The 22,925-nt window shown below is 34.4% G+C and overlaps 1 protein-coding gene across 1 annotated transcript in view; it reads left to right on the top strand.

Annotated features, from left to right (window-relative positions):
* The window catches only part of LOC140449245 (uncharacterized), a 30,980-nt gene extending 8,685 nt beyond the window's left edge, over positions 1–22,295 (top strand). Inside the window, exons 2-4 of the mRNA XM_072542453.1 lie at positions 9,875–9,973; positions 12,643–12,861; positions 21,227–22,295. Coding sequence (XP_072398554.1) covers positions 9,875–9,973; positions 12,643–12,861; positions 21,227–21,369 — 461 coding nt within the window. The 3' untranslated portion in view covers positions 21,370–22,295. The remainder of the gene's footprint in view (positions 1–9,874; positions 9,974–12,642; positions 12,862–21,226) is intronic.
* Positions 22,296–22,925: the final 630 nt, after the last annotated feature.

The following is a 22,925-nucleotide window of genomic DNA, read 5'->3' as shown; positions in this document are numbered from 1 at the left end:
TTTAGCCATACGGCTCACACTCCCTCTAAGGGGAAAATTCACTCATCCCAGATAGCTACGGTATCAAAAGGATTGAGCTCTGGTGGGACTCTTTCTATGTTATCGAGCCCTAGGTGACTTGGCATGTTAGAGTATCTCCCAAAAATTTTCGTACACATCTGGACGTCGCGAGAGGAGTACAGCTTTCTGCATGGCCTTATAGTGATGTTCATTTAGACCCAGCTGTTTTATGTTCTCTAGGAGGTTTTTGGGAATAACACCAGTAGTAGATAGAATAATAGGTACTGTCTGGGTACTTTCCATTCTCCATTGTCTCCTGATTTGTATTTCTAGATCTCTGTACTTGGTGATCTTTTCGTTGTATTTAACACGTAAATTATTGGTGTTGGGTATCGCCACAATCAATAAATGTTGTTTGCCTAGTAATTTTATTAACTAGTATGTGATCCGGTCTATTATGCGCCACTGGTTGGTCTGTAAGCACAGTAAGGTCCCAGTATAGCTTGTAGTTCTCATTTTCAAGCATTCTGTCAGGGACGTATTGATAATAAGGAAGATGGTCGGTTTGGAGAAGTCCCAGTTTGTCAGCTAGTTCTTGGTGGATAATCTTTCCTACTGAGTCATGGCGTTCTTTATAATCAGTACTAACAAATGCCTGGCAGCCACCGGTAAGATGTTGGATGGTTTTTTGGGCTTGGCATCCATATCGGCATTTGTCATTTTGGACTTGAGGAGCTTTAACAATATATTTCAGGTAATTTTTAGTTGGACATCTTTCCTGATGTCAACCAACAGTTCGACGCTGTATTGTCGACATACTCTTGGCTGATCTCATTGAGATGTTGCCTATGCAGAGGTTTACTCATCCAGGTGCGCATTTTTTCTTGTTGAGTGAGGATGTTTATGCGCATTTCTTGTTCAGTTAGTTTAAGCGGCGTTGTATCATCTACTGCGCAAATTGCTCGATGTAAAGTAGATGTCTCAGCCTATACCTGAAAATAAGTTCTTAAATTAACAATTTGTTTATCCAATTGCTCACCTATATCCATAAGTCCTCTTCCCCCTTGATACCGCGGTAATGTTGTTCTCTCTATTGCACTTCGTGGATGGTGTTTTATGTGGATTATTATTATTATTATTATTATATGTAAAATCAATTGGGAATGTCGAATTATATTAAACTAAAAAATTATAAAATGCTTCATAGTATATACCTAAATATAGTTGTATAAAACAACAATTTTCATTAAGAGTTTAAAACCCGCCAAATTCCTCTCATAATATTTATCGCTAAATGAGAGAATATTCCTAATCTTACCTAAACATTGTACTACCTATTTTTTAGATTTTCCCATCCATTAGATAAATTATCATATGATGACAGATTAGATTTGGTTTATCAGTAGTTCCTAAAACTTGATGTTATTAAAGTTCAGTATTAAAAAAGTACATGAAATAAAGTTGGTTAATTTTTTTGAAGTATCATGCTTACATTAACTTTAAATAAATTTAATATCGAAATAAATCTGTAATTTACTAATAAACATAAGAAATAATTATAATTTGTCAGGTGTACTCTGAAGATGATGATGACTGCTATAATTTTTCTCAAGTCATGTATAAAGATTAAATTAATTAAAAATTTGATTTCTTAATTGATTCTAACAAAAAAAAGTAATATAAATGCATATTTACATTGGTAAGCTTGCCACTTTTGTTAGTGTTACTGTTTTCTGACTAATTGGTTTTGAATTGAAACTGCTACTATCAGGCGAATATTATAAAATGATTAGTATGTAGTTAGCATATCATACTAACTCATCTTTATTAGCTGTATATCGGTAGCCGAGTACTCGTAAGATTGATTTATTTTCTTGTTTTTATGGCATATAAATTTTTTATTAGTCCTGCATATGAGGCCTAGTTCTGTTTTAGAATTATGTTTTTGTTACATTTTACGTTTATTGCTGTCTCTGTTTGAAATAACAAGATACTAATAAAAAATCCGAGTAAGCGGACTGCTTACGAAATTTATCTTCTTCTTCTTCACGGCCATCTCTGTTTCTAAATTTGGCTATCATTATTGCTATTTGGATCTTGGATTTGGAACTAAATGAGTTAGAGAATGCAAGCTATTTTGTGGAAACCATGTCAACATGACGCTATAGTAGAAGCCATAGTTAGAATGCAGTTTTGGTCTTACGGCGCGCAGCGATGCCGCTCATGTCGGCACAGTGGTAGGTGTGTGGTAGCAAATTAATTCTATAAAAAAATAAAAAATACCTGTATAAATATCTAATACATATATACATATATACAAAAAAATGCAAACAGTTTACCCTATACGACACGATAAATATATTTACATAAAATACACAAGAAGATCATAACTGAAATGTATTGCACGTACAGTAAGAAAAAAACAAATGAGCTTTATCTCGTTAATTAATAATTAATAATTAATAATAATCTAAGATATTACTCGTTAATTAATAATAATCGCAATCCATATCTAAATTGTCTTCATCCTCTGAATCATCTTCTATATTAATATCACCGATTCAATATCTTCCTGCAAATTGTCCACCTCAAACATTTTTTCTTCTACATTCTTGACGTGGTTCACATAACTATGCCACTGCTCTTTAGATACGTGTTGGTAAGCTTCTTTCATCGACTGTTCTTCCGTTTTTCTTTAAAGTCGACGTTTTTTGAAGCCACACACCTTTTCACTTGACTCCACACCATCTCAATCGGGTTCAACTCACAATGGTAAGGCAGCAGTCCCAAAATCTTAACGCCATATTTTTCCGCAATTGTTTCAATTTTGTACTTGTCTCTAAATGCGGCCGCAATATCCAGTAATTCACTTTTTAGGCAATCTTCTTCGAAGAAAATGTTCTTTTCGATTAGCCAATCCTTGATTTGTCTTTTGTTCCACATTTTTTTGTGGAAACTCAAACAATTCTTCATATAGATCTCCGTCCATTTCGTCGTGGTAATCAGCGGTTACAGCATTAGAAGAAAATGATACAAAGTATACCATCATTATGGGAGATTTCAACGCAAAATTAGGCAAAAAGAAGAAAATACTGAAACTAAAATAGAGATGCATGGTTACGGCACACGAAATGAAAGAGGAGAAAAATTAGATAACTTCTTAGAACAACAAAATTTATATGCCATGAACACACACTTCAAGAAACCAGCAAACCGAAAGTGGACGTGGATATCCCCCGATAAAAAGACGAAAAACGAGATCGATTACTTCTTGTATGGGAACAAAGACATTTTTGAAGATATAACTGCTCTCAATCGATTCACAACTGGCAGCGATCATCGCCTTTTAAGAGCAAGGATTCATATTAAACAGCCGAAAACTAGTAGAAACAGGCAAAGTTGGACTACTTAAGGCTGAAGAAGAAGAAGAGAATCAGCGGTTCCCTTCTTGGTCAAGAAAGTTAATTCGGCGCATGCCAGAATACCCGTTTCCCTTCCAGCATGAAGAAGAACAAACCGAGGACCTCTTTGGGTTGGAACTTTCAGTCCAGTAGAGAGCTTTTTTATGAAGGCATCTCGTGGATTCTTGATCGTTGTGTCCCTCTCTTCCTTTTTGACTGAAGCACCGACGTTAGTCCAAGACTCATCGGTATTAACAAGGTTTACATTATCGTTCTTCCTCAATATTTTTATTTGTTTGAGGTACTAGTGTCTCCAGGATATGATATTTTTTTCCATCATTATCGAATCTCGACCTCTTTTACCATATTCAAAACGGATGTCATTTAGTAGCCTACTTGCTTTTTGAAAAAGCTGGTAGGTCCTCATCATCCTTCATTCTGTTCATTATGCTGTCGACGGTTTGTGGTATGTGTTTTGTATAAAACTTAAGAGGTCGCTGGTTAAGGCTGTTTTATCGGTGCACCAAAACCTAGGGACAGTGTTTTCTCTGTTATTTACTGACAAAATGTCTCGAAATTTGGACACTTTATTCGAAATTATGTTGCCTTTAAACTGATGGTTTTACTTTTTTTATTTTTTTGAAACTTCTGTTAAAAAATTGGAATATACTGTTTAACGTTCTATTATAACCAAACTTTTTACGCCCATCACTCGAAAGAGTTTTTTTTTCTGTAATCGTTGATTTTTGTTTCACCTTTCTGTGTCCAGTAATAGTCGAGAAAAGCGTGTTCCAATTTTAAAGAAAATTGCTAAGAAATACTGAAATCTAATAGTGAAACGTGTTACTCATCATTAGGCTTAGTTTCATCGTTATCGCCTTCGTGACGTCAAATCTCATGAACGTACGGTCAGTTAGTTCGTGTTAAAACTAATTTGAATGGAGAATAATGTATTTGTTGTCATTAAACTACCCGTCGGCCGGCGGTACTGAGTAAAGATGGTCTCGCGTAAGCAGTGTAGAAAAGTAAGTGATACGCCCATTTCAAATCGCAGTGTACTTAAACTGCTAAAACAGCCTTAAATGATATTAGATAAATAATAATGAAAAAAAAATGCAATATTTTGTTTGTAAATAAATTAGCGAAAAAATAGCAAAATCAACTGTGAATAAATTACGAAATTAACTAGCTATACTCATTATTGTTATCTGTACAAAAAACATAGACTTACCCTTTGAAATATTGAAGTCGTATTCTTAGCCAGTGGGATCTCGTTGGTACCACATCGGGACGCCCGCCGAGACTCGATAGGACGAGAACCAATCACACTAGGTCCGTTGTTTGGTTCACTGTCTTGGGATGAAGTGATTTGAGACTTAAGACGGTCAGAAGAGAACCCTCTAACCGTTACGTGTGGTCTGTATACCAAGAGGGTACACCAATAAATCACTCTATTTTATTGCGATTTTGAGTTCCGATAATTTAAGTTAATTGTCATGGTAATACGAAACCGTACACTTGTTTCTATATTTGTGACCCAAAATATAAAAGAGAAGCCAAATTCTCCGTACTTAAAATATAATAAATGAGCTAGCCAGTTTAACAATTTTACGAAATAACAGGAAGCAATATATTTTAACAATGTCATTAGAATACAGCATTGAATTAGAGCACATTATAGTACACTAAAAGTAAAATATTAAATGTAAAAATATGAAAAAAAATAGTACATACTTTTCCAAACAGTATGTTTTCCAAAAAAAATCAAACAATTCTCCTTATTCGAGATTTTACTCCCTCATCGTAAATATTTTCACGTGAATTAAACTACAAACTGTTTTTCTTCCTTTTTTGTACCGGTTTCAATTCGCCTTGCTGGGCCTCGTCGTAGATGTCATAAATTTTGCGAACACTCACACCGCACATTTTCGAAACTTTTTCCACAGTAATAGTCAAGCTGTCACCATTTTTTAAGTTCAGATGATAGTTCAATGTATTTAACACCACACGTTTTACTTGCACACTAAGCATTATACTCTGTTTGAAATTCATGAAAGATGCTGGCAACGGCTCCATGATGTAGGTACTTTCATCCTCTTGTGAAAATGAAATAAAACTGAGCTTTCATAGTTTTTGCCACAAGTTTTTGGTCTAATGGCCAGTACCCAAATCGAAAAAGAGACATGTTTGCTTTGCGTGGATAATCCGGATTAAAACTGATTCGCCTCTCCTAATGACTTTATAATGATCTTTATTTACCAAAGAATGTGTTTACAATGGATGCTATTGAAAATTGACAAATATAGATAAGCTATCGACAATGACTTTTTGATATATTTTACTTTTTTATAGCATTTTTCTTCATGTTGTTGTTTAGTTTGACAATGTAACTTTCTTATTTATACATCGATGATTGAATCATGCTTTAGTTGAAACAATAATAATAGTCTTTTATACAACCGTAGGCAATTGTTGTGTGCGCGTGTATTCCAGTGAGTGCTATGATTCTTAAATCCGGTCCTGATGCGCCGCTCGGGGCAAACCAGCAGCGTGGTCGGCCGTTCTCGCGTTCTCCCGTAAGAAATGCATTGCCTATCTTAACTGTACTGCATTCTAACTGACTTCTACCATAGAATAACCGAACACACATAGAAGCGACATAACGGTCCAAAAGCGTGTACCATTTTTGTATACGCATGCCCGATTCTGGTTGTTTAACTGTCAAAAACACGTGCTTATTCTTTAATTCTGGTTGTTTTCGATAGTCCGTAGGCGTCTATCGTAAATACTCGACACAACAAGTGCATTTGACCATTTATATAATTTATTTATAGTTAAAAGGTTATAGTTATAGTTTATAGTTATAGTTAAATATATAAGTTTATAGTTATAGTTATAGTTTATAGTTAAAAGTTTAATTTATATTTAAAATGTCTGGATATATTTGTGCGATTCGCGGATGTTCATCTGTGACAGGAAAAGGAATTTTATTTAGATTTCCTAAGAATAATAACAGGTAATTACTATTGCTTTGTAATTATTATTAGTTATTACATAATAGTATTGGTTTGACTTTCGAACAGTAAGCCGACGCCGACGTGTCTGTCTGAGCTATAAAAAATAAACTTTGGTCTGCCAAGGGATAGTTCAAAATGAAAACATTAAATTTGGTGTCAGTGCTATTTCTTTTATTGAAAGACGCAAGTCTCCGAAGGCTCAGGTCAAAAAATCAACAGATGGTTGCCGGGTGTCAGCGCGCTCGAAGACAACAATACGAATATAGTATTTTTAGGAAATAAAAATATATAGAGGGTTTTATACACGAGAATATTTTTGATTTAAGAGCGTAGGCGCAAAATTTCGGGCAAATGTTTTTTAAATGTATTCATTTTTTTTTGAATCCTGAAAAAACTAATAAGTATTTTTGAAAAATTTAAACGCAGAATGAAAGACCACATTATTACTGAGGGCCAAAAGTCTCCGAAAACTTCTATAATGTTTATTTTAATAATTTACAGGGGTAAAAAAAAGAGAAAATTTAGTGTGATTTTTAATTTCAAATATCTCATTCAAAAAAACTTTTTGTTTATTCTAAGGGACTTTCGGCCCTCGGTAATAATGTAATCTTTCATTCTGTGTTTAAACTTTTCAAAAATATTTGTTAGTTTTTTCAGGATTCCAAAAAAATGTAGCGTAGCGCCTACGCTCTTAAACGAAACAAAGAAATTACTAAAATGCTCAAACTAAAAATTGTTGGAAACATAATTAGACCGATAATTGGTAAAATCTTAAAATTACAACAGAACAAGACTTCAAAATTGCAAAAACATGGTTGCAAATAAACAAACTTACTTACATTAAATTATGAAAAAACTAAATAGGTACTCATCTACTTTTTGCTATATACAAAAGTTTTCTGCCAATTTTTAATTCGTTAAATATAAATAAAAAAGATCAAATATATGGATCGAAGTACATAAAATATTTAGGAGTTTTAAATGGGAATTACAAATAAAAAATAATAAAACTTTATTTGTTGCATATCTTAATATTTAGGGACATTTTTGTGATTTAGTCAGGAGAAAACTGTAAATTTATTAAGATTAGATATTGACAAAAGTTAAATATTTCATTACTTACAATATACTTAGAATATACTAATACTCTTATAGTTGTAAGTAATAAAGTATTATTTATAAATACAGAAAAAGTTCTTTGTTTAAAATTTGTTCTGTTAAAAATTTGTAGTGCCAAAGTGTGGATAGAAGCTTGCAGACGAGAAGATTTGTTATTCAAAATGGATTCACTTTATAATAATTATAGGATTTGTGAACTGCATTTTGAAGATAATGTTATTGTAAAAGGAAATAAAAGAAAAACATTGGCGCATGACGCAGTACCTTCAATGATCTTTGTTATTTATATTTAACGAATTAAAAATTGGCAGTAAACTTTTGTATATAGCAAAAAGTAGATGAGTACCTATTTAGTTTTTTCATAATTTAATGTAAGTTTGTTTATTTGCAACCATGTTTTTGCAATTTTGAAGTCTTGTTCTGTTGTAATTTTAAGATTTTTAGTAATTTCTTTGTTTCGCTTAAGAGCGTAGGCGCAAAATTTCGGGCCAATGCTTTTTAAATACAATCATTTTTTTCGAATCCTGAGAAAACTAACAAATATTTTTAAAAAATTTAAACACAAAATGAAAGATTACATTATTACCGAGGACCGAAAGTCCCTTAGAATAAACAAAAAGTTTTTTTGAATGAGATATTTGAAATTAAAAATCACACTAAATTTTCTCTTTTTTTTTCACCCCTGTAACTTATTAAAATAAACATTATAGAAGTTGTCAGGGACTTTCGGCCCTCAGTAATAATGTAGTCTTTCATTCTGCGTTTAAATTTTTCAAAAATACTTATTAGTTTTTTCAGGATTCGAAAAAAATGAATGCATTTAAAAAACATTGGCCCGAAATTTTGCGCCTACGCTCTTAAGAATTTATATTGTGTGATATGCCCACTGACTATTAATTTTCTGGTTGTTAGCTGTCATTGGCGGCTTGACCACGTAACTTCAAAGGACTGTCGCTTCTCTGTGTTCGGTTGTTCTCTGCTTCTACTATAAAGGAAAGAAAGGGACAATATGGGTTTAGAAGACCCAGCACACGAAGATTAGTAGACAGCCCACTAAAATAATGATACGAAAACTCGATCCCTATTATCACAGGTATAGTTGGAAAGAAGGCAAAAAATGCCAGATCCGAACCGGATTTAGATCCATTAAAGGAAAGGAAATAAGAGAAGAAAAATATACTAATTATGCTTAAACAAATATTTAATTGTGAATGAAGTGATTAAATTCAAATGGATGGACTTGGTTTTATCGGAAATGGAATAACGTAAGGGGAGTTAATGTCTAAAAAATACTAATGTTTTTAAAGAGAGGATACTTAAAGCAGTTGTTAAAATTAAAATAACTTAAAACCACGTTGCTTTCGTAATTTCAAATGCAAATACTGACCATAATGAGCACCTTTTATTGTTATCAGTTTTTGCATGAGTACACGGCGACGTAATACTAATAAATAATAATTGTTATCAACATTTAAACATACAAAAATGAGATTTTAAAGTGCTTTAAAAAATCCCATTGTTCTCATTTTGGTTTGTTAACCAACTTGAAATTTTATGATTAGAGGTAATGTTTTAAAATAAAATATAAGCGTAATGGATATACATGAATTTATACTGCAAAAACTGCATAGTAGGTGCATACCTACAATATTGGTTTATACAATATTAGTTTTTTTATTTATACATCGCAAAAGATAACAGCCATCCGGCTATCCAGTTTATATGTGTTTTATTGACTTTGAGAAGGCCTTTGATCGAGTAATACATACTAAAATGATAGCCATTCTTCAGCAGGTAGCTACTGACGATAAAAACCTACGTATCATTGAAAATATTTACAGGCATCAACGTTCGAACGTTAGGATTAGCTGGGATAATTTTAGCTTCAAATTCGAAGAGGAGTTAGACAGGGCTGCATTTTGTCCCCAGTAATATTTAACATATATTCGGAGTTCGTTTTCAATAAATCATTGGATGTGATAGCAAAATTAATGGCGTCAATATTGATAAGTTGAGGTACGTGAATGACACGGTGTTAATTGCAAGTAGTTACGAAGATCTTCAACATCTGATTAATAGGATTACCACAGCGTCTGTTGAATATGGACTGAAGCTACATACCACAAAGAGAAAGATGGTGGTTGTCAGTAAAGCGCCAATACAACCAGAAGTGGTAACAGCTTATGAAGGACAACTGGAGGGAACCAATAGTATCACTTACCTTGGTTCTGATCTAAATGAGAACTGAGACAATGATAATTGTCAATGCATATATGTTCCTAAATAAAATTATAATGGATGCAGTTCTCAATGTTAATTTCCCGTTTTTGTTTACAGGCAGAAGAACCAGATGTAGGAATGGACATAAGAGTACAATCTACACGATACCTGAACCTGTTTTTCAACCTCGAGGAAACGATCTCAAATCAATCCCAGGTATGTATGAACTTAATCTGTTTGGTTATCTCAACTATTATAATTGATGTTCTGATGATACTAATATATTTAATGGCACTTCAAAGCTAAAAAATTGGAAATCCCCTTGAGAAGATCAAAATCAAGATAGCGTTATCAAATACTAGACAACTAACTAAAAACCATTTTTTTATGGCTGAAAAGAAAGCTTTTGTTAAAGTTCTCATGATAAATAGAATATTTACTAATAAGAGAATACTCGTTAAATTGATTGTATTTCTTTTGGTGTCAGATACTTAGCAAGATAACAAAGAATAATTTATAATGAGGCCAGATCAAGTAGCGCTAGTTGTTGCTCGGTATAATGATGGACGTTCCACTCCGTATATCGGAGAATTGCTTGGCGTTCCACAAAGTACAGTATCCGATGTTTTGCAAAGATTTCTAGAAACTGGTTCTTACTCAAGAAGACCTAGACAGGAAAAACCAAGGGCAACAAACGCCGTGAAAGATCGGTTTCAAACGATATAGTCCAGATTGCAGACAATTTTAGACAAATAAAGAAAATGTTGGAAGAACTTAGTACAGCCTGTCGTATTCAGAAGAATAATACAAGGATGGGCAGCATACGGAGCTCTTAGGAACGTTTTTAAGAGTGACATCCCAACTAATATGAAAAAAAAAGTTTTCGACCAATGCGTGCTACCGGTGATGACCTATGGTGCAGAAACATTATTGCTCACAAAGAAAAACGCACAAAAACTAAGAGAAGCGCAGAGAAGAATGGAGCGATCAATGATAGGGACCACTCTGCGAGACAGGATTAGAAACGAAGATCTACGGGATAAAATGGAAATGGGCTGGACACGTTGCCAGGATGAAGGACAGATGGACTCGCAAACTAGTTGAATGGAGACCAAGAGCCGATAACCGTAGCAGAGGAAGACCACCAACACGATGGCAAGACGACTTACGAAAGACAACAAAAAACTGGATACAGCAAGCACAAGATAGAACACTTTGGAGACAAACAGGGGAGGCCTATGTCCAGCAGCGGATTGAGAGAGGCTGATGATGATGATAACGTATGTCGTATCTTCTGCGAATTGTATGGTTTTGTACGGAGATATGAATTTAGGCAAATCGTCGACATAAATAATAAACAAAAGAGGTCCTAAAACCGAACTTTGTGGGACCTTCAAGAAATTCAGCCAAAGACAAAAAATAAAAAAAAAAACATGGAAAACGTAAACTGACAAGGTATTTGCGCAGGTTGAATAGAAACACCTCAGTTTACTACGCGATCTTTATTTTTCAATAATATGTAGATATAGATATCAAGTGTTATTATGTAGAAGTAGACATTTTAATAAATATCTACTAAAATACTCAATTCAATAAATCACTAATTTATCTTTACGTTCTCAATGCACATAATTGAAAAATAATTTTTTATCTTTTTAACTTTTTATCTATCATAATATATAGATCAGATTAGGAGCTTCAAACTATTTACTTCAATAACGTCGATTGATTGGAAGTGTACATGATAATAATACGCCCCATTATGTTGTATATACACTACAAAAACAAGCTGATACAAGTAGAAAAAACCGAATAATGAACAACAGAAGAACAAATAGGGAAAGAAGGGAAAACTTTACTCATAACTCAAAATAGATTTAGTTTACGCATAGATGAAAAAAGAAAAGAGGAACAAAATAAACACATTACCAAAAAGTGGGGAAAAAATTAGTAAAACGATGTCGAGACAGCTGGGGATGAGGCATTGGGCCATCTAAAACACGCTGCTATGACCGTTTGGAAGATACCTAGGCAATTTGGCAATTTGCCTATTAATAAATACATCAGTTCATCTAGTTGGTGGACGTCCTCTGCTCAGTGTCTTGCCCAATTCCATTTTAGCGACGTAATTTTTTGGCGTCTGATGTTTTTTTTCTATTCTTCGTTTGGGATTCGGTCTTTCAGAGAAACACCCAACACCTGACGCTTCATAGTCCTCTGAATCACGCGGATCTTATTCACTACCTTTTTTGTGAGTGTTATTGTTTCCGCTCCATAAGTGAGCACAGGTAACTATATTGGTCAAAGATTTTCCTTTTGACGCAAATGGGTAGATCCGATTTAAATAGATAGTTTAATTTACCAAACGCTGCCCAAGCTGTTCCTATGCGACGTGGGAGCTCACATGTCTGGTTATCTCTGCCTAACCAATTTTCATGCCCTAAGTACTTATACGATGTAGTCTGCACAATATCCCTTCCATCAACAGCAATGTTTCGATTTAGCACCAGATTAGTCATTATTAACGTCTTGTTCATATTAATCTTTAGTCCGATCTCCAAGGAAGCGTGATATAATTGTTCAAACATTATTATTGCATCATCCATACGATCGGCAATAAGGACGATGTCATCTGCAAATCTCAAATACTTAACCATTTGTAAAATTGTAAAAAAAATGTTTTGTAAAAACGACACGTTCGCACATATTGTAATGATAAAATTGAAAACTTTTAAATATCTATTGGAACTTATTCGTTTCGCTTGAAAACTACTTTATATTTTTAAAATCTCATTCAACAACAGTCATTAGACGAGTAATATACAAGGGTGTTTATAAGACAATAAAACGAATCAAAATTGTTATTCTGTCTCATTTTGTTTCAGATATCGAACGAGTAGTCGGTAAAAAACCTTTGCCAAAATCGATATTAAAAGAAAATGGTAAGAAACATGGGCACCATAAAAACCATAAGACTAAAGAGATCAAATATGGAAAGGGAAAATATTGGAGTGAACCTGTTACATTTCCACGGGAACCAGTATACAAAGCACAACAGACACCGTCGTACTTGGTGCCCTTCACCGCTCTTCCAAAAAATTTTGGTAAGATATTTTTACTTTTAGCTATATAAAAACGTTTTTATTTAATTTTTCTCGGGTATCCGGATAATTGTGGAAAATTAGTAGCAGATTTGGTGTTTGTGTAGTGATGATTTGTTATTAAGTAAGCTCGGCGTCATTGTCTTTATAAAGATTCACTTATTACTACGACTAAATTACAACGACTACTCAAAAAAAAATCGATCAAATGAACATAATAATATGTACCGCTACCGTGTGCAACTGGATTAAAGCAATGCTGGAAAATGGGCTGATTCTAACAGACCTGCAAGCAGAGGAGTTTTTGACCAAAACAGCTAGGGGTGCTCACAGGGAGGAGTGCTTTCTCCACTCTACTTGTCACTACTGTTGGATGGTTTGATTTCGCTCCTTGAAGAAAATATGGTAGGTAATGTTCTATCCAGCCCACTCCAAAGAACAATAAATTTCCTTACTATGTGGTGCGACAGGAAAAACTCTCCGTCAATTATAAGCTTCATATAAGTTTCACAAGCAAATGTGGAAAAACACCAAACAGATGTACCTACTGGTGGTATAAATGCCATCAAAAAACGACCAAACCGAAGCTGAATAAACTTCAACAACAAGCATGATTAATCATAACAGGAGCGAAGTCGACTACTCCGCCTCCATGGAGGTCATGCTTGCTCTCCCTCCATTACATATATGGATAAAGGAGGACGCGAAGATAGGACCATACAAAATGCGGATAAGACGCCAGGAAGCAGGGCAAAAGGATACCGGGATCAAATTAAAAATCACCTAAAGTTGGAAATAGTACCAGATGAAATGCAACATAAATATAATTTTGAAAAGACGTTTACCGTGGTTGATAATGTAGTGCTTTTTTATAGCTCATGAGAAATATAAACAGCTGAAGTTACGAATAAAAGGGGAGAGAAATGGTTTAAAAAGCATAGGTAAAAGACCTAGAAAGACGCAAACACTCTAATCCATCAAGCCTATGACAGAGATGAATTATCCATGGTAATCGTCGACTTCAAAAAAAGAGATGACACCTAAGAGAAGGGGCAGTCTTAACATCAAACCAATCCGAGATTCTTAAGATCCTTGTTGTTGGACAATAAGAGCATCCCTACAATAAGATCCTTATTGTGGGGATGATACTATTGATACTCGGTTGTGTGATACTCATTGTGTGATTTAAGCGTGGTTGAATAGAAGCCAAGAACGTCTTAACTCAAAATATCCGGCGATATCACTGTTTCATATGCCACCACAAGCAAAGAAACAAAGTAAGTAAGGAATGCGCACAAAGCAACTACAGTCATCAGAGAACTATACAAGTGAATTCCGTAATACACTTCCGAAGATGAACAGAATCCACGGAAAAGTAGTAAGGAAAACCTCGATAAAACGCAGGAAGGGTCGAAAAAGAAAAATTAGAGGTGCAGCGAGAAAAAACTTTAATTGCCTGTTGAAGCGAGTCCTCGAGTCTAGAGAGGCCTTGTAGGCGACAAATATTAACATAGATTAAGTGTATTTACAAAAGATCTTACCAGACGCATGGAGAAACAGCATAATGATACCTATGTTCAAGAAAGGAGATAAAGAAGACCTCAACAATTATAGAGGTATAAATCTACTGAACACCGCACTTAAACTTACCACAAGTCATAACCAAAAAAATCAATAAACTAACAACTTTATCAGATGAACAAGGATTCAGATCTGTAAGATCCTGCGTAGACGACGTATTTGTACTAAGACAAATCACAAAAAAGGCCATCGAGTACAATAAACCAGCATATCTATATTTTATAGACCTGATAAAGGCATTCGATCGCATCCAAGTCGAAGACGTCTCATACCTACTGTATAAAAGAAACATACCAATCAATATTATACAAACCATCGAAAACATCTACTTCCATAATCGAATTCAGGCAAAGATAAATGGAAAACTAACACAGTGTATACCAGTACAAAGCGGAGTCAGACAGGGTGACTCGTTAAGCCCACTTCTCTTTAATATAATATTGGACTAAATAATACAAGCAGTACGTCATAGTTACAGAATGGAGAACAAAGAAATATTATGTTATGCAGACGACGCCGCATTAATCGTCGAGACAGAAGACGAGCTCCAAAGATTAACATACATCTTCAATACAGCAGCCAAGATATACAATATGATAATATCAGCAGAAAAAACCGAATGTATGACAATATGTAAATACCCACTACGATGTAAAATCGAAATGGATGGGAAAATAATAAAGCAGGAAGCAAGGTTTAGATATTTAGGAATAGATATAACTAGTTACGGAGATGTTAAAGAAGAAGTACGACAACAAAGCTTACAAGCAAGTAAAGCGACTGGATCTCTTAATGACACAATCTGGAAGAACAAACACCTGAGACAAGACACAAAAACAAGAATCTATAAAGCAGCAGTTAGACCTATATTAACATACATGGCGGAGACAAGACCTGACATATCTAAAACGAGACGACTACTAGAAACAACAGAGTTGAAAATACTTCGACGAATATCAGGGAAAAGTCCGTAGGAATGTTGAGACATTAAGACATTAATGCATGGGTGACAAAACGGAAACAGGAGTAGAACGAACACATTAGTAGAATGTCAGAGGATAGGATAGTACCAATATCACGAGATAAGTCACCAAATTGTATTGGAAGAAGTATTGGCAGACCAAGAAAAAGATAGTGCAATAATTTAAACAATTTAGGAGGCTAATACTGAGGAAGAATTACAAGAAGGAAGAAGAAGAAGAACAACAAAAGATTTTTCAGATTTCTATGTGGAAGCCTAGTCTTTTCTTTATCTTCGAGACAATCTACTAATAACAATTGAAGTCGCTGAACTGTTTTGTTTAAAATCCAATTATTAAATTTTTTTCTACACTATCTTATGATTTTCAATCAAATAATATTTACACAATAAATATCTTTGATTTATTTTATTGTTTTAGATCTAAAACAATATTGTATTACACGTGGAAAGATTATCATCGATGTAGACGACATTTAAATCATTTCCGTTACGAAACATTTATTTAACACACATAAAAATCATATGACTATCTGTGAAAGTACATCGTACGATTTTAATTGATAATTTAAAGAAAAATAATCTTGATGTAGTCGTGATTTTGTTGCTTAACACTATCAATTAATAATAAATAAAATGATTATCTGTGAGCACAAGGGAAGGATTTCCAGACATAGGAAAAATGAAATATTTAGCGCGGGTAAAAGTGTAGCGATCCTCTAAAGCACAAGTATCGTAACTCCATTTTTCATTAGTTATGGTCTAAATCGTGTTCTGTGTCAAGTATTTTGTATTAGCACAAATGGTGTAAGTCAGCGTTTCCCAAACTGTGCTCCGCGGAGCACGGAGTGCTCCGCGAAGCATCTACAGGTACTCCGCTATAAGGCGATAATAAACGATTAAACATTAGAAAAAAAGCTCCACTATATCGATGTCTGAAAGCAACAGTGAGATATTATGTCAAATTGAAATTACAAGCTAATGATAATTAAAGTGTGTAGTAGTTCTAAAAATCAGAAATAGGTGACCAAAAACTTATTATTATTGGATATTAATCTCTCATAACCTAGGCAAGGAATGCAGCAGTAGCCACTATATCCTCCACTGCCATAGCCTGGCTGTGAAAAAAATGCCGCCTTCCTTAAAAGTAGTCTTGGACGAAATCGTGAAGATAATTAATTTTATCAAATCACGACCACTGAATACAAGGCTGTTTAGAGTGGTGTGCGATGACATGGACAGTAATATATTCGTCTTTACTTGTTCATACGGAAGTAAAATGGCTTTCTCGCGGCCAATGTTTAGTTAGGCTTTTTGAAATGAGAGCTGAAGTTAGAACCTTCCCAGTTGGAACCAATTTTGCATTAGTTAATTAAATTGGGATATTTAACAGATATTTTAACAAGGTCAATGAAGTTAGTCTCTCACTTCAGGGAAAGAGAATAACTGTCTTTTACGCCAATGATAAAATACAAGCGTATAGGAAAAAATTAATTTTTTGGGAAGAATCGGTGAAAAACAAAAATCTGGATAGCTTTCCACTAATCACAGAATTTAAAGAAGAACTTAAATCGGACATACCCAAATACTACTACTACTACTACTACTAAGGATTTCCACAGTTTTCACTGTCTTCCTTCACTCAACCGTTTTCTCCAATTTTCCCTGTCATTCCAGTCTCCATCTCGCAGGGTTCTTTTCTCCATAGCCTCGTCGATTTCATCTCTGAATGACCTTCGGGGTCTTCCTCTCTTTCTTCTTCCAATCGGGCTCCATTCTGTGATTTTATTTATCCAGCGTCCTCTGTCGGCTCTTCTGACGTGGCCGTACCAGGATAGTCTATTCTCCTCTATATAGTCGATTATGTCTGCTTGCACTCCCATTCTCCGCTTAATCTCTGCGTTTTCAATTATGTCTCTTTTTGTAAGTCTACAGCTTCTTCTCAGGAACTCCATTTCTACTGCTCTTATTCTACCTCTATTTCTATTGTTTATTGTCCAGTTTTCGGACCCATATGTCAGGATACTTCTTGTCAGGGTATTATATATTCTCTTTTTTGTCTTTATCGTAATGTTCTTATCCCACAACACTGAGTTTAGTTGTCTTATACAGTTTCTTGTTTGTCTCAGTCTGTTGTTTATATCTTCTTGTGTTGTTCCCTGGTTCGATATTATGGTTCCTAAATACTTGAATGTATCTGTTCCATTTATTTGTCTTCCCTCGTCTATCTCTAGGTTTCTCATATCCTTGTTTTCTGTTGTTAGGTATTCGGTTTTCTCTAAGTTTATTTCCATTCCGTTGTTTTTATATTCTTCTTCTAGTTTTCTGAGCATAAAACTGAGATCTTCTTCATCTTGTGCGATGACTACTTGATCGTCGGCAAAACTTAAGGTGTATAGGTATTCGTCTCTTACTGGTATGCCCATTCCTTCGCACTTTCTCCTCCATGGTTTGAGTGTCTTTTCCAAGAATATTTTAAACAGAGTAGGGGACGTAGCACAGCCTTGTAGAAGTCCTTTTGTCGTCTTAAATGGATTGTAGGCTTTATTTCCACATTTAATAGCTACTTTGTTTTCTTTGTATAGTGCTTTAACTGCTTTAATTAGTGTTTGTCGGATTCCGAGATCATTCATTGCTTCCCATAATTTGACTCTAGGTATTGAGTCATATGCTTTCTTTAGATCAACAAAGGCCAGATGGACCGGTCTACCTTTTGCCATTTTCTTCTCTATCAGTTGTTCTAATGTGTACGTATGATCTAGGCATGATTTTCCTACTGTGAACCCTGCTTGGTCTTCTCCAATTTTTCCTATTATTTCAGTTTCTAGTTTTTCTTTAATAATTCTCCCGTAAAGTCTACCTACCGACGATATTATACTAATTCCTCTATAGTTTTCACATTTTTTCCTGTTTCCTTTCTTATGTATGGATGTGATGTATGCTTGTGTCCATTCCGCAGGTATTTCTTCTCCATTTAGTCCTCTTTCGAACATTCTATGTAGCATGCGGAATAATTTTTCCGTTCCGTTTTTAATTAGTTCGTTTGGTATTCCTCCGGGTCCTTTGGCTTTTTTGTTCTTCAATGTCTTGATTGCTCTCTCAACTTCTGCCAGGCTTATTTCTATCTGGTCGTATGCCCCATTTCCTGCATGTTCTATATTCTCTTCCTGAAATTGGGGACGGTTTTCTGTAAGTAGTTCTACGTAGTATTCTTGCCACTCGTTTTCACTAATTTTGCCGATCTGGGTTTTCTCTGTCTTATTTCGTTGAAGTGCTTTTAATATTCGCCATGATTCTGAATTTCTCGTTCCTCCGATATGTCGTTCTATCTCTGTGCATGCTTGTTCCTATCGTTCGTTCTTTTCATTTGTTACTCTTTTCTTTACCTCTCTGTTCTTCGCTCTATATAGGTCTAAGTCTTCCTGTTTTTTGGTGTTTAGGTCATACCCAAATCTGTCTTTAACGAGTTCCACACTCATCTGCTAAATTTACTTTCCTGAGAAATTCCACGACAAAATTAAAGAAAACTTCTGGGTTGCTGATCCATACCTTGCAATGTTAAAAAACCAGCAAACAGGGCCGAATTCAGTTTTAAACCAATCCAAGGACAAATCTCTTGTCAAACATGCACTTTTTTGTCCTCGATACCATACGAGAAGATCAACAGATTTGAATGCACGAAGCTTGTTAGCCGTGCCCACAACAAACAAACGAAGTTTGTGAGTCCCTGAAGCATTTGCACAAGGCATAAAGGTGATTCTTTCTTTCATAATTTTTCGACCAGGAGCGTTCTTTTCTTGAGATGACACCAATGTGTGGTCTGGTAATATGCGCCAAAATAACTCACTTTCATCTGCATTGTAAATTTGCTCAGGTGTCAAATTATTTTTATTCACAAGTTCTTCAAATGTAATTTGGAAGAGTTCGGAAGGTAATTTTGAGATGTCTTGACTTCATGACGTCGTTTCAAGTTGTCCAACCAACCCTTACACGCGCTAAAAGCTTGGTAATTTGGTGACATTTCACGATGGAAATGACTGGCTTTTTCACACAACATTTCACCACTCACTCGAACATGCTTTCTCCGCTGTTGTAGGAACCACATGAAGAACGCACCTTCTACCTTTGGATATTCGGGAGGTTTGATAGTTTTTTTTTTCGTGGACCGCTTTCCGTTACACTGACGAACTTTTCGATCTTTTCTTTGTTCTCCTTAATGTCCATAATGGCAGATTTGCCAATACCGAACTGTTTTGAAATGAAACTGTTGCTAGTTTTTTGTTGTATCAACTTGAGAATTTTGGTCTTTTGTTCGATAGTCAAAGTCACGTGTTTACGTGGAGCCATCGGGATACGAAAGCATTAACAGAACGAAATAATATGTAGGTGGCAAGAAAAGTAAAAACCGATGTTCTTTATGTTGATTCATGTCGATTCAATCGTGGGGGAGGCAGGAGGGAGTCGCGTGCAGGGCTCTCAGGTCTGGGAATTTTTCTCAGAACTGGGGAAAATTGAGAATATTTGGGGACTGGGGAAAACTTTTTTAAAATGACTAATATCTGGGGAAATCAAACTGGCTAAAATACGTTATTAAATTTAGTAAAAAATAGTTATTTTTGAAAGTCCAGTAATTATGTGAATATTAAATGTACTAGAACGATAATATAAGATCGTGGTGACTGATTCCACATATAGGCCACACTCAATACAGTTTGGTAAATTGGTTTTACCGCGAACAATGATATTGGCTGGGGTTCCCTGACTTACAAGAAACAAATAAAATTATCAAGACTTCTTAGGTGTCAAAAGGCATTGTCATTTGTCATTTCCTGTAATTCTATATGATAACTGTCATACTGTCAATGGACCGTGGAAGTGATGACGTAGATTTTATTGACATCTGTCAGTTTCACTTTCCAAACAAACCTTGTTTAGTGTGGATAATTTGTATTTTTCGTTATTTTTTCATTTTTTTACAGGCTTTTTGCAATATCTAAGTATTCTAATAGTTACTACAACAATTTTACAAGGTTGTGTAAATAATAAAGTATCTTGTTTTATAAAAATAGCAATAAAATGCATGTATCAATAAAGTAAGGTTAGAATTTCTTTAATTTAAACTTTTAAACTATATTTCATAGAAATAAAATACTGAATTATGATGGTATTATTGTAAAAAACACTATACTTGAAAAAAAGCGGCAGAGGAAGCAAAATGTTAACTTTATAGAAATTAAAAAGTCTTGAGATTGGGCATTTCAACTTTTGTTTGGAAAGTAATTGACAGTTGTGACGTCACACTCCCGCTGTCCATTACTATGCCTGTGAGTGTCACCAATAGGACTTTACAACGTTTCTCATTTGTTTCGAGCTTCTGTCATATGTCATATAATCCGTGTATAATATTAATATCATATGACAGAAGCTCGAAACAAACAAGAAGCGTTGAAAACTCCTATGGCTGGATATAATATCGGTAACCTACATGGCAGGCAACACACATAGCAACGCGGGTTGCATACGTGTAAGAGAAGATTTGTTAAAAACTGAAATATATAAATTTGGGGAATTCTGTTCAAAATCTACCAACTTTTAAAACACAATTTGGGGAAATAATTTTTTTTTGTACAAGGGATATACACCATTGTTCCTGCAACTTTTTGTTTTCACACATGTCTATAGATGCTAGTTTTTGTTAGTTAGTCTGAAGTAATATCTATTTACGTATGGTAGTTTCTGATAAAAGTATTGTTTATTAATTTTATTACTACTTTATTTATTCTATTAACACTATCCTTTTTGTTGCAGACTTTTCCCTACCAAACGTGGAAGTGCATAGCGATTTTGTTATCATCAAAGATTTGGATATATTACAAACCTATTGGTATGAAACTGAAAATAACAAAGAGGAGTACAAGCAGCAGCCACAACTTAATCCTAATTTCACGTAGAGTTTATGTTATAAAATAAATTAAGAAGTGAGCTCGAAAGGCTAAGCCAAACTAAGAAATATTTGATATTATCGAAATTCTTGACTATGAGGTAATTTGTGGAAAAAACATATTACAGCAATATATCAAAAATTGAAAACTGCTAGTTTTCCACGTAAAGAAAGAAAATAACAACTGATTATTGAATTAATTACTATTTAAATGGTTATTGAATATTGGAAAAACTTCTACAGTGAAAGGATAAATGGGATAACAGACTATGGAATCGTGAGGATCTTGTCAAAGTCTAGTGAATAGTATCATAGATAACTGATTGTCATCTTTGAATAGTATTGATCGAAGAATGTAACTGAAAATGCGATACTTACAAAATACAGTTCTCATCATATAGCTACTGATACTACTTAAGTCTAACTTTTATATCATTTTTCTCAGAAATACAGAAAAAGAAATATATAAAGGAAGATTCACGAATATAAGTAACAAGTATATTATCTATTTCCATGAAGTTTCATGAGCAGTGTATATACAGGAAAAGCAAAAAGACAATAACCTTCACAATGAAAATCCAGATTACGAATAAAACAAGGACAAAACGATTTTTCATGCACGTGGTAGGCTATATTTGCCTAAATTGATGCAAATAAACAAACAGAAATGATAATTTTCCGATATACATGTAAAATATAATGAATATCTTAAATCGTTCCGCAAAACTGGATATTTGGTAATTCCGTTGATAAGGCAAAAAGTATTTTTACGTTGTTTATACTCTCATAAAAACTGTGATAGCTACCTCAGGTGTTTTGCATATTGTTATTAGCAATACAGATACAAAACCCTTATATAAAAATCACACGTGTCGTCTAATGATATATGTTAAGCTTTTTTACGAAAATAAATTTAAATAAATATATTCGAATCTATTTAAATTACTTTTCTTTCTATTCCTTAGAAATTTATAGTTATCACACCTATTTCTTCAAAATTTTAACAGTACCATTCTGGCTTTACAAAACTGCGTGGATCCTAGCCTCCTCAAGAATTTCTCTCGTCGTTTCTATCCATCACTTCCTCCGTCAAGCTCGTATTCCCATATATCTCATATCTTCGTCGATGTTATCAAAGAACCTCCTCCTTTCCTCCTTCCTATGGGGCTCCATTCGGTTATTCTCTTTATCCATCTGCTGTCACTAGTTCTTCTTACATGTCCATACCACTTTAGTCTTTTTGTTCTATGTATGTTAGTATGTCTGTTTCTATTGATGTTCTTTGCTTTATTTCGTCATTACTTCTCCTATCCATTCTTGTTATTCTACAGCATCTTCGCAGGCATTCCATCTCTGTTGCTACTATCTTACTGCTGTTTTTCTTGTTTATGATCCAATTTTCAGCCCGATATGTCATAATACTTCGCACTAATGTTATATAAATCTGTGTTTTCGTCTTCATATTTAGGTGTCTATCCCACCATACTGAGTTAAGTTGTCGGATTGCTGTTCTTGTTTGTCCTAATCTTTGTGTAATTTCTTCCTCTGTTGTTGCTTTTTCGTGAT

The sequence above is a fragment of the Diabrotica undecimpunctata genome, chromosome 8 (assembly GCF_040954645.1).
Source record: "Diabrotica undecimpunctata isolate CICGRU chromosome 8, icDiaUnde3, whole genome shotgun sequence".
Classification (NCBI taxonomy): Eukaryota; Metazoa; Arthropoda; class Insecta; order Coleoptera; family Chrysomelidae; genus Diabrotica; species Diabrotica undecimpunctata.
The sequence above is the reverse complement of the archived record's forward strand: the minus strand, read 5'-3'. Positions and strand labels throughout refer to the sequence as shown.